The 13,510-nt window shown below is 33.3% G+C and overlaps 1 protein-coding gene across 1 annotated transcript; it reads left to right on the plus strand.

The window, feature by feature from the left end:
- The first annotated feature begins 232 nt into the window (after positions 1-232).
- On the plus strand, positions 233-7,937 carry LOC143196668 (uncharacterized). The gene is made up of 6 exons (XM_076404550.1): positions 233-380; positions 1,986-2,138; positions 2,204-2,336; positions 7,053-7,219; positions 7,280-7,542; positions 7,612-7,937. Exons 1-6 carry the CDS (start codon positions 348-350, stop codon positions 7,751-7,753), a joined length of 891 nt encoding a protein of 296 aa, XP_076260665.1. The 5' UTR covers positions 233-347; the 3' UTR covers positions 7,754-7,937.
- Positions 7,938-13,510: the final 5,573 nt, after the last annotated feature.

Below are 13,510 nucleotides of genomic sequence, written 5' to 3' on the forward strand. Positions count from 1 at the left end.
TTGATATATAAAATTTTTATTATCAATTGTTAAAAACTAAGTATTAATAATGAATGTCATCGAGAATGAATGTAATTGAGATGATAAATTGTAATAAACAACAAAGTAACTTTAGTTGTAAAACTAAGTGCCTCAAATAATTAAATATTTCTAAGTACATGAAAGATTTGTCTTTTGCTGAGTTACGCCACTGAAAGACTTCTGCGAGGTGTGGCGTCTATAAAACAAGAACCCTCTCGTTGTTGGTTCCATTTAGTGCGTTTGTCGTGTAATGTTAACAATTTAAGATTTTCATATATACTGCCCGCTTTGTCTTTTACAACTCGCGATTTTTCTTTAGTGGCAAGATGAATACGTGGGGCGCAATATATTTATTTGCGGTAAGCATTGTTTGAGATTAAATATTCGTAATAAATAAACCGGAATGCATTAAAAACATATACGAATAAAAGGTTATTTAGGGTAATAACAAAGATAATTTTATGGACTCTATAAGGAACTGAATTTTTCGCAAGGACAAATGAAATTTTTTTGTAACACTTTCGATATCGAAAGATAGCCATAGTTTAAAGTGTGGAAGGTCGCCGTAGCTACACCCTCAAAATTCTCTTGAGATTTTTAAGGTGTGTAACAACTCGTTATTACGAGCTCGAAAAGAACAAACAACGCCTGGAATATTTTTGCAACTAGAAAATTTACCGTATTTCATCACTGATCCCTTCAACAATTGACCTCTTCGATCTTCTTCAATTTTAATCGTTCTGTTACAAAACTCTAAATGCCAATGAAAATATAATTTAAATAATTTCCGCTTTTATATATACATATTCATTGTTATTTTAAAATATATAGTTAACAATAAATATATTACATTTAACTAAATCCGCATTATTATGCAAATAATTAACTGTAACATTCTCTTAATAAAATATGACTTTCTTCTAGTTTAGTTTATAATACCCGAGGAGATCTATGAATATTTATTATAAATTTCAAATATTTTATAATTATGGGACATATTAATATTCAATTTTCGAGGCCAACCAGCAAGCGTATATCATTTTTTTTTATTGGGGACTAATAAATGTTAGAGCTGGAGTTGCATATAACCAACTTCCTTGAAATATATGGTTATTTAATCATTATTGGACTAGAAAGCGATATAAAACAATTCGATCAAAATAAATAGATTTTATATACTTATTATATTTACGTAAACTGTAGCTATGTTACACATAGTTTTTTCAAACCAAAACTAACTAATTTAAAGTGTGTTGTGTCAAAATATAAATATAAATCTGTGTCATTCTCCCGTAAAAATGTTTATATTTTTGTTTTTGGTTCTTGTGACTTAATATTGTATTATGTAACGATTATGTCATATTTCATGACATAGGTTTGAGGTATAGTATAGCGGAATTTTAAATATCTGATTTAAATTAATTGATATCTGATTATTCTTCTTTCTTTTAGCTATGTCACTATACATTTATGTACTGTTCTATTTTAGTACAATATGTACTCGTATTGGAATTAAAGTTCTACTATTTACATTACCTGTAAAACTATATCCTACATCTTGCTGAATGATATTGTTATTCTAGTATTATTAACATAGCTATAGTGGATACATTCACATATCAGAGAGGGTGCCCCATATAATAGACTGTAAACCAGTTTTTAAGAACGATATATGTGTCCCACTGTTTTGCATGTTACGCAACTTAAAATTTACTTTCTCCATTACGTTTACGCGTTACAAATTTATGAAAATATGATAATCATAATGAAATAATTTAGATTTCAAATTGTGGTCAACTGAAAATGTTGTTTCTTGGGTTTTTTTTTCAGAAGGCGTATTCGTTTATATTTTGTATTTTATTTTCATAGTTATTGCCGTATTACAACGCATTTTAATAGTCACTTTTATTTACGCTAGATTAATTAGTAAAAGGCACGTTCACTATTCATTGTTTACGTTTTAGTTCTGCTTATGTTACGTCACAGCCCAGTTGCCGCCGAGACTGCAGATTCCCGGAGCGGTAATAGCTGGGGCGCGTCCATCCCCCTTGCGATCACAAGGCGGTCCCGGGCCAAGGCTTAGAAGACCCAATGTGATTCCTTCAGCTCCACGCGAGGTATGGGTTATGATGCCTTTTAACAGACCCATAATTGGTGTTGAATCGTTCTGTTTATCCCATAGGTTCGGCCTGTCGTCGAAGATGTAGAAGAGCCCAATTATCCAGCCCCGGCTTCGGCCTTTGATAACGAAGTTAATAAACTGGGATTGTCAGTGTTACAAACCGCTGTCAGAGACGCCGCAGGCGAGGAAGAAAGTAAGACACATTCCTGGACTGTGAAATAATTTTGGGGGAATTTCAAGGTTTTATTACGTATTGTAGAGTAATAGAGAGAAAATTCAATGGGGGTCTCTGAAGAAGTTTCGTTACGTCCAATATCTAGATGGGATTATAATAGCCCATTCAAGTAATTTCATTGGTCAGTATAAATCTCCATTGTATTCACCTGTAAGGAAAACATTTGATTGGTTCATTGATAAAATTTGCCACGCAGATACGGCACCTGACGTCACGTTTCATGGATCAATGAAATTTAAATAACAGGTCAATTGAAAGTCCCCGGCCTACCATAGTAAAAACATTTTTTGCCAAAATTAGTTGTTTTATTCAACATAATTCCTTTCAAGGGTGATACACTGTTTATAGCAGCCCCCTTTTGTAGTACGATTTGTTCTTTGCTTCAAAATAGGCCTCAGTTTCGGCGATCACCTCTTGATTCGACGAATATTTCTTCTCATCGAGAATTTTTTGAGATCTGAGAACAGGAAATAGTCGCTGGGTGCCAGATCTGGAGAATATGATGGATGAGGAAGCAATTCGAAGCCCAATTAATGGATTTTTGCCATCGTTTTCACTGACTTGTGACACGGTGCATAGTCTTGGTTAAGCAGCACTTTCTTTTTCTTCAAATGCGGCCGTTTCTCGGCGATTTCGTCGTTCAAACGGTCCAATAACGCTATGTAATAGTCGCTGTTGATGGTTCTTCCTTTTTTAAGGTAGTTTTTAAGGTGTAAAATACAGACGCTATAACCTTGCCAGTCGACTGTTGCGTTTTCCCACGCTTTGGAACGGGTTCATCGTGTGCAGTCCACTCGGAGGACTGTCGATTGGACTTCGTAGTGAAATGATGGAGCCATGTTTCATCCATTGTGACATATCGTCGCAAGAACTCGGGTTTATTGCGCTTGATCAGCCTTAAACATTGCTCCGAATCATCAACTCGTCGTTGTTTTTGTTCAAAAGTGAGCTCGCGCGTTTTTGGCCACTTTGGGCGTTCAGTGCGTTCACCGTCTTCGGTGCTCATTTCACCACGTCTAAATTTAGCATACCAATCCTTGATGGTTGATTTTTCTGGGGCAGTGTCCGCAAACTCGGCATCAAGCCTCCAAGTTTTTTCTTCAACTGTATTTTTTCCTTTCAAAAAGCAATATTTTATCAACACGCGACATTCCTTTTTATCCACTTTTTTCACAATAACAAAAGTTGCTTCACTCAAAATGCTATCATTCACAAACTAATGATCCGACAGCTGTCAAATTTATACACGCATCTTTTGAGGGTTAGGACTAACTAAAAACATATGGATTTAATTCTAGTAGCACCATCTATATGTCAGCTGGACTTTTCAATTGACCTGTTAATAAACAATTTAATTTCTGAAAGAATTCAATAAATCATATCCAAGGAAAATCTTTGATGCATGGCAAATACAATTCAAAATTTTCTCTTTTCACTTTTCCCTTTCCATCAATTTAGTATGATCTATTAAAGGTCGTTTTCTTACACTGCACGCAAACTTTGAGTATTTCCCTGTTAAAATTCTATTTATTTGTTTAATCCAAAAGTATATGGCGCACCTTGTTATCTTAAACATTTTTCTGGAAGATCATGTACAGTGCGATTAAAAGGCTTTAAATTTACATTTTTACAATATCTGCACAAAATAATGTGTTATATTATCGACAATGTTATATTATTTCAATATCGCATATATATAAAATAAGAGAGATAGCTCAAACAGTTACTAACAGTATAATAAAACATTTTTTTTGGAATTTGATACATAAGATATTGCTTACCTCCATAAAATCAGCCGCAACTTCTCGGAGTTATTTATAATTGAAGGCAATAAAAATTACATCCCTTTTTTCAAAAATTTTACCAAACAATCTGGAATATATATTATAGTACAACGTAAAATGTTGTTTATATAGGCATATCTAGAACTGAAGGTATATAGTCAAGATGCAATTTCTCATCTTCTGGTAATATATTCTACAGCTACACTATTATACTTTGGTTCATGACTAATAAATTAGCTAAACCGTATAATAAAACACACGAAGATACACCCTTCCCTACGTAAGACATAGTGAATATGGCGACCAAAATAAACTTACCATATAAACAAAGTGAAAGAATCAAATGTTTCTGCGGCTCTTAGCATAGCGATTAAAACAAGTAAGAGGTTCAAAGTAGTGACATCCAGATATTAGACGTCCCGAAACATTTCTCCAAAATTACCTATAAAGTTAAATCTCTATTTTCTCTGTGTTATGTACATTATTTTCTTTGAAAGTACTATCTGTCTTTGTCGTCACTACTTTTCCGTCATATGTTGCCATTCAAAATTTGGCAAAAATAAGGAAAAAGTCATCGGATTTTCTTAGCAGTTCATTGAAGGCATCCTGTAGCGCGTTTGGCAGGTATCAATAAATAGACATACAAGGCGTCTTAGAACCGTTCATGGAATGCACGAATACTGCACACATGAATAATAAATGTATTAATGTCGGAACAGGATAAAATATCGATATTTTCTTGGTTTATTAAGAAAGGTACTTTATCGGATATCGATATTTCTTCTGCATTTCTATCTAAACATCACACATCACAGTACATACGTATGTAAGTTTTCAATATCAATATTTTCATGTAGAACTTAAAGTTATAAAATCGTAAAATATGGAAAAATATCGGTCAACAAAATATCGATATCTGAAGTGTTTTATTTCTCAGAATCAACAACAATTAAAAAGAGCAAACTAATTAGCGACGCTTTTGTATTGAGCGCAAAGTTTTCATTAGCCAAAAAGAAACAATCGTTTTTCTTCTTCGCGAATCTTGTGTATTTTGTGTCCTGTGTATTTTATCAGATTCCGACATTCTATACAAACAGTGATAGAAAAAAACACCTTGTGTGTATCGGTTATACACTAGAAATATCGATTGCGAAAAAAATTTAAAAAATGACGATACTTTTGAACTATATCGATATTTTTGCAACAACTTTAATTCCTATAGCGGAGCTAAACTTTTTGGTACTTAATTTTAAAGAGGTCCTGGGAAGAATTTTTATATATATTTTAGTCTCCTTTTTACCAAAGAAGGTTTATCTGGACTAGATCTACAGTTTAACGTTTGTTGTTTCTGTTCTACCAGACATCGAAAATTATTCTTTAAAGCGCCTTCTTGTTAGACTCCTTCTGTCAGTTTTCATGTTTTGTACTGGTAACTGGATTTATTTGTTCATCACATATTCTGAACAATACTTCGAATAAAATAATGTAAAAGATAAATCTTACCTTTTTGTTATTTAGTATTTAATTAGACGTTTATGGTTGTTTACTTCTGAATTATGGATTACAACTAATTTTTAGCTTTCAGACGAAACCAGTAAATACAAAATAAACAAATAAATTGCAGCTTAATTTTCGTAAACAAAAGTATAAAATTCGTATAATTGTGTTTTTATTGCATCCATGAATATATTTTGAAAATTTGTTTCACTTTGAAAATGCATTTATTAATTAAAATTGGTATAACATGAATTAATCGAAAATTTTTTCCATAATTTTTTACGGCTCTTCCCATGTTCCTTGTAATATGGTGATGCCGTGTCGAAGGAATGAATTTCGCATTTTTTTACACTTTTTCGTACTCCCGAAATCGTTTATGAGACAAGTCATGCTGCATCAATCTGAATAATTGGTAATCTATGCCTGGTGAATACGCTGGGTGTGACGGAACTTCCCATTCGAACTGCCACACTGTATGCAACTCTTGCAACATATGGCCAAACATTGTCATGTAAGAGGGTGACTTTTTGTCTGTTATCCTCTATGTCTTGTTTTTATTGCAACAATGCGTCGTTCAATTTGCTGAATTGACGTCGGAAGATATCTACAACAGAACAATTTAATTCGGTTTTAAGAACTGGTAACAAATTAAATCTTGCTGATCTCACTATACGCGCAGCATGGATGGTTCTTTTACACTTACTCGTGACTTTTTGCATTTGGGATCATCGTGATAGATCCATTTTTCATTGCCAGTCCACAATACGCCAAAAACTTTTTTATCTTGTAAGATACCGCTATGTTGAAACAGTACCAGATTGCATTTTCAGTCAGTTCATGTGGTAGTCATTTCTCTCCGCTCGAAACTTGACGATTACATATAGATGACTGGAAATAATTTATTCATCAACTACTAAGCTGTCTGATAGTTATTTGGGAGCTAGATTATCGGCTAATACATTGTCTTAAAATTAGTTATACTTGAATTTTTCCTTTTATCACTACTTTTAAACGGTTGCAACCAAAACTACCAATATATTGGGATAGGACAGGGTAGCATCATGATGGGTTTCTGATATTGTTTGATGGATTTCGGCAGCAGATATTGTCAAATCAATCAACAAAATAATGAATGTCGAAAATTCATTTTTAAGAGTCCCAGATTAGGGTTTGCAGAATAATGTCAAATCTACCGAATTAAACAATTAGGTTAGGTTGTTTACATTAATTCGTTTTCATTAATATATATATATATATATACATACAAACACCTGATAACTCATTAATATTTTGCTAAATATAATATTATAAATCCCTCAAAATTGAAAACCATCTTCGATATTGTTTTCAAGCCCGGCTTTACTAAAAATTAACATAATATAATTATTTAAAGGTGCATCTCCACTACCCTTTAGACCGGAAAGACCAGTTCCCATTGGAAGAGATCAAGTTAGAGAAAAACCACAAAGACCCTCCCCTCCACCACCGCCACCATCCAGACCAACAATCAGGCAAGAATTCAGAGATGATCCACCACCTAGGCCCGTACCAGTTAGACAAGTTAGTACCGCATTGTACTCCATAAAATAACGTTTTATGATCTGTCAACGAAATTGATAGGCGAGCAGACCTGCGCCTGCCCCTCAAACGTTCAGAGCTGCCCCGAAACCACGCCCCCAAAACTTGGAAGATGAAGAGGACCTCAATGAAAGAAGGCGCAGACCTGTTGCTCAGATTTTAAGAAAATATCGTACCGACAACGAGGATGGTAGTATCACCTGGGGCTTCGAAAATGACGACGGAACCTTCAAAGAGGAAACTTTGGGTGCCGATTGTATTATCAGGGGGAAGTACGGATATGTCGATCCCGATGGCGTGAAAAGGTTGGATTTATTGATTGGCTGTATTTAAACTCTAACACAGGTGTTACAAATACCTTTTTAAATTTACAGAGAATTTACTTACGAAACCGGGAATAAATGCGATGAGCCCGAAGAAGAAGAACAAGAGTTGCTTCCGCAAAAACCCAATTTACCTCAGATTAAAAACAGGCCGCAGTCTCAGTACAAACCTGCCCCACAGTTTGTAAATTGATTGTATTACTTTTAAATATTATTATTTATTTTCATTTCGATTTATTTGCCCTTTATATGTATATATGTAAGTTCAACCTATTTCTTTGGAAAAGTATTAATTACTGTGTTTAAGAATTAATAGTTATATGCCATACATAAGCGGTCAATAAAATATTTTTGTTAATAAAAGTTTAAAAAAATAATTGTTCTTTTTGTGCAACCACTACAGTAGTAATCAAAATGAGTATGAAATGTATAGTCTATCCAAAGATACAGTGAACATACGTCATCTAAATTTATGACATCAAAACGTCGCAATGTTGACTGCATCAATTCTGAGTTTTAGTTTATTTCAGCACTGACATATAACAAAATTTTAAAAGTCTGAATAAAATAATGAAACATAAATGTTATCAAATATAATTTATTTTAACATTATAGTACATCTAATAATTTAAGACATAGATACTTTAAGATAGCAAAATTACAGTGAATAATTCAGCCACAATAGTTTATAGTTTAGAGTTGTTTTATTATATTAATATTCAACTCTTTTGCTCATCGCATATGAGGTAGTTCTAGGCGTGTTTTAATTATAAAGAATGGTATGGTAGTAGTGGAGACCTAATCCTCCTAATTAACAATTGTATATCCAAGTAATGTATTTTACTTTATTAGAGAGCATATTTAGCACTTTACGTTAAGTATGTTCTGTTACTACATATGTACATCATTCTTGATAAAATTAATCACTGAATTTTCTCTAGAATACAACTTCCTACAGTTATCGCATATTAATTATATACTCACCTTTAATTGCTTCCACTCATATCACCCTGTCTTAGAAATTGTCAGCACTGAACAATGATTAGAAATAAAAAATAAATAATGAATAATCTTAGACATTGTCAGCATAATCCCTCATTTAGAAAGTTTAATTCAAGTGAATAACTAAGCTGTTAATTTCCAATGTATCTAATATTTGTTGTGTCTAATCTAGTTCATCCAAACCAAAGATATTATTAACCATTCCAACTCAACAATTCTAAGAAGAAAGAGAGAAATATATCTACAATAAATTATTAATAAATGTTAAGACTAATAATATTCAATTCTATACCAAATTCATTATATTTTCAGTTTAATCGACCCTGCGAAAGAAAAAGTATAGACAAATATGACTGGATGTTCTTTATATGAGCATACCTCATCAAAATCATAGCTCATTAATCATATAGAGTAATTACACAATATTAAAATTGAACAAGAAGCATAGAAGTTTCGCTCGCTTGAAGATTTTGAGGCCTGGAAAGAAAATATCGAAAGAACAACTAAATCCTCATTTTTTAAGGTTGGGGGTTCTAAATTTAAGTGTAATTTATAAGAAACTCTGGGTGTATCAAAGTGCGAGAGTTATTAAAATCAATTAAAAATATGATTGTAGCTAAATTAGGTGCGAAAATTTAGGATAATATCAATATAGATATTATGGATAATATCTATATTGAATAAAACGCGAGATAATTTAGAATAGTATTTTGAAAAAAAATAGATTTATTAATTTATTTTTATTTTATATTTATTATATATATATATAATAATTCAAATTCGAAACAATTCGATCACAACAACGTTAGACCATACATACCTCTAAAAAAATATATTTGAGGAAAAATTAACTTGAAATAGTGTAATTTTAAATGCGTGCTAGAACAATCCAAATCTGTGCGTGACGTAACATGTCAATTGAGAACTCCCTGGCCTGACACATAGATGGCGCTACTAGAACTAAATCCATATGTTTTTTAGTTAGCCCTAACATTCAAAAGATGCGTGTATAAATTTGACAGCTGTCGGATCATTAGTTTGTGAATTATAGCACTTTGAGTAAAGCAACTTTCGCTATTGTGAAAAAATGGATAAAAAGGAATTTCGCGTGTTGATAAAATATTGCTTTTTGGAGGGAAAAACTACAGTTGAAGTAAAAACTTGGCTTGATGACGAGTTTCCGGACACTGACGTGGTGAAATAAGCACCGAAGACGGAGAACACAGTGAACGCCCAAAAGAGGTTGTTACCGACGAAAACGTTTTAAAAATCCACAAAATGATTTTGAATGACCGTAAATTGAAATTGAATGAAATAGCAGACACTCTAAAGATATCAAGTGAACGTGTACACCATCGCGCGAGCTCACTTTTGTCGAAAAACAACGACGAGTTGATGATTCGGAGCAGTGTTTGAAGCTGATCAAGCCTAATAAACTCGAGTTTTTGCTTTGATATGTGACAATGGATGAAACATAGTTCCATCATTTCACTCCAATCGACATCCATCCGAGTGGACTACACACGATGAACCCGCTCCAAAGCGTGGAAAGACGCAGCAGTCGGCTGGCAACGTTATGGCGTCTGTATTTTGGGATGCGCATGGAATACTTTTCATTGACTACCTTGAAAAAGGAAGGACTATCAATAGCGACTGTTACATAGCGTTATTGGACCGTTTGAAGAATCGCCGAAAAAACGGCCGCATTTGAAGGAAAAGAAAAGTGTTGCTTCACCAAAACAATGCACCGTGTCACAAGTCATGAAAACGATGGAAAAAATCCATGAACTGGGCTTCGAATTGCTTCCTCATCCACCGTATTCTCCAGATTTGGCCCCCAGCGACTATTTCCTGTTCTCAGATCTCAAAAGAATGCTCGTTGGGAAGAACTTTTCGATGGATGAAGAGGTGATCGCTGAAACTGAGGCCTATTTTGAAGTAATAGACAAAACGTTCTACAAAAATGGCATCGAATCCTTGGATACTATAATCAGTCGCTATAATCAGTGTGTCACCCTTGAAGAATATGTTGAATAAAAAAAAATTGCCAAAAAAATGTGTTTTACTATGATAGGCCGGGGACTTTTCAATCGGCCTGTTAGTTGTTTTGGTTGTACTGGATAGTTAGTAAGAGTAGAAGTCTTTTTATACATTATTTTAATAATTGTATGTTTAAGTATACATTCTAAAGGGAATTGATGGTGTGAGGTTCTCTAATTATACATCGGTAAAAACTTCAAACACGTTGAATTGTCGTGTGTTCAAAGTAGAAAAATCTAAAAGGAAAAAGAGAAATGTGATTAAAAACTTGTAAGGCGAGATCCACAACTATTTGGATGCCAACCAGATGAAATAAAATAAGCCTCTATCTTTGTCAAGCGGTCATACTTTTTGAAAAAGCAAAAGAAATATTAATTATATATAAATACAAGCCTTCAATAAATATCTATCACGTTTTATCATGGTTAGATTACAAATAGATAATATTATCAAACATTAAATTAATTATATTTTGCCAGGATGAGGCTAATGATGCACGTTTGGTTGAACAATGTAATTTTTACAGCCTGGTATGTGTGTATTATGGCAAATAGATGTATCAAACATTAGGAACGATACATTTTACAAGTATTGTCACTGAACCCTGTTAAACGAAACTAAGCAGATACCTAAGTTTATGAATTCATGTTGAGAAGATAATTGGACGCTTAAGAGAACTTAATATGTTAAAGCATGTCTACATATATGGTCGGTTTTATAAAAGTGCTTGATGAAGTATTTTAATTGAAATTTTTTTATATATTTTTTTAAATATATTTTATAAGTCACCTTTTACCAACTATGGGTTTATCTGGACTGGACCTACAGTTTAACGTGGGCTCGGAACCATGGTCCTCAGCATCAAAGATTACCGACTGGCGAATGACCAACTTTAGAAATCATCCCAGAAGACATCCGGTCTTACCCAGCCTGGTTACTGGCGTGACTGGGATCATTTTCCTTGTCGGATTTTACACTCTTGCCTAGAACGTTCACAAATTTTAAACAATCGCAAACATAAATTTACGACCATGCCCCAGCAGGATTCGAACCCGCGGCTATCGCAACAGTAGGACTGTCCCATCGCCTTTACCACTGCGCCACCGAGCCGGCTATTTTTATAAATTTACAAGGCTATTATTAAAGCAAACTTCAAAATTAGATTTTGTGCATTTTATTTACTCAAATATTATAAAATAATTTAATACAATAGAGGATACACTTTTTTCTTTCCATAGATACGTTAAAAGTTTTCAAAAATCAAACATACATAATCGAATGTTGTTGGTAGACCTGTGGAATACAGTTGCATCTACATCAATTGTCCTCACACAAATTTTCAAGAGGTTTGCCGTCGATATAATTTTGGTATATCTTAATTATCACAGTTCCCAACTAGCACTCTTAAGACAGTATGAGTCTGCACTTAATTTTATTGCCAACTGTTATACTGATAATATTTTGTACTTAATATTTGTCAATACTCTACTATATTTCAAAGCTAGTGAATCAGTAACCCTTGTATTATCAATGTCTTAAGAGTTCTATTTTTTTTAATATTTCAATATTCAACCGGATAATAGTCACTATAATAATAATAGTTATCGCTTGATGCAAAGAATACAACCAATTTTGTATTATTTGTCTTGATAAGTCACTGTTCTAATTTTGTTCACTGTTGTTAGCACAAAGTCAATTTTATGAATGAATTAAAATGAATTAATTCTAGGAAAAATATAAAAATATAACTTTGAAAAAGGAGGAGGTTCTATGTTCGGCTGTATATTTTTTTAAATGTCTGTTCGCCGATTTCTCCGTCAATTATGGACCGATTTTCAAAATTCTTTTTTTATTCAAAAGAGTACACCATTTGGTCCCAAATCAGGATCTGTTGAGGAGAAGGTGGGAAATTAAAGGAAACGCTCAAATTTCAAAAACACGTACAATGTTTTGACATATTTTTTATCTGTGATAATCAGATAGTTGTGTAAAATATTATTGCTGACCTAATGTGACGGAAAATCCGAACGACATGCATGAAAGTAGATGAAAACAATTGGTGGATTGACAATGGGGCTATAAAGCATGTGACAAATGGGCCAGATTATTTTGTCAGCTATGAAGCATTCAGTCAACTACAATGCATTAAAAGTGCTGGAAAAGAATTTTTAAATGCTTATCGAAAAGGAACAATTCGGTTCACATCAACAGTTAAAGACAGATGTAAGGAAATGACATTAAACGATGTCTGGTATTTACCGAATATTTCCAAAAATGTGTTTTCTGTTCTAGCTGCTCATGACCGAAATAAGAATTGTAAGTTTGAGTCAACACCTATGTCCTGTTCTATAAAGATTCATGGTCAACTGAAGTTATGTGCTTTTCGTGCAGTAAATAGTACTCTGTACAAAGCAGTAATTAAACCATTAGTACATCGAGTGGATATATGTTCTGTTTTCGAGGGCAAATCTGATCTGATACAGTCGTATCATGAGAGATGGGGTCACCAAGATAAACATCATGTAAAAGCAAAAAACTCAAGAAGAATTTTTGTATTGATGTCAAGATAGATGAAACAGAAATCTCCGAACCATGTACATATGGAAAGGCACATCGTTCACCATTTGGCGCAAGAGAGATGTCAAAAACTCCAGGTGAACTAATATCAACAGATGTGTGTGGACCTTTTAATGAATCATTCGGACGAAGCGTTACTTTGTTTTGTTTAAGGATAATTATACAAAATTTAGGTATGGTTATTTTATAACACGAAAGTTAGAGGTAACTGAAGCGCTGAAGAACTTTCTAAGGCACACAAAAATATTGGGACCTTCACTAAAAGAGATGCTGAGTGATAATGGCAAGGAGTTTGACAATGGAGAGGTTACATCTATCTTACGCAAAAAAA

This window comes from Rhynchophorus ferrugineus, unplaced genomic scaffold, assembly GCF_030347505.1.
Source record: "Rhynchophorus ferrugineus isolate W39M unplaced genomic scaffold, kcgeb_rfMv2 rfM4, whole genome shotgun sequence".
In the NCBI taxonomy this organism is placed as follows: Eukaryota; Metazoa; Arthropoda; class Insecta; order Coleoptera; family Curculionidae; genus Rhynchophorus; species Rhynchophorus ferrugineus.

Bases quoted from the DNA above. Each gene is read 5' to 3' on its own strand.
- LOC143196668 (XM_076404550.1), top strand. From the start codon at position 348: ATGAATACGTGGGGCGCAATATATTTATTTGCG. The intron at 381-1,985 runs GTAAGCATTGTT...TTTACGTTTTAG, and splicing joins GCGCAATATATTTATTTGCG to TTCTGCTTATGTTACGTCAC. The intron at 2,337-7,052 runs GTAAGACACATT...AATTATTTAAAG, and splicing joins CGCCGCAGGCGAGGAAGAAA to GTGCATCTCCACTACCCTTT.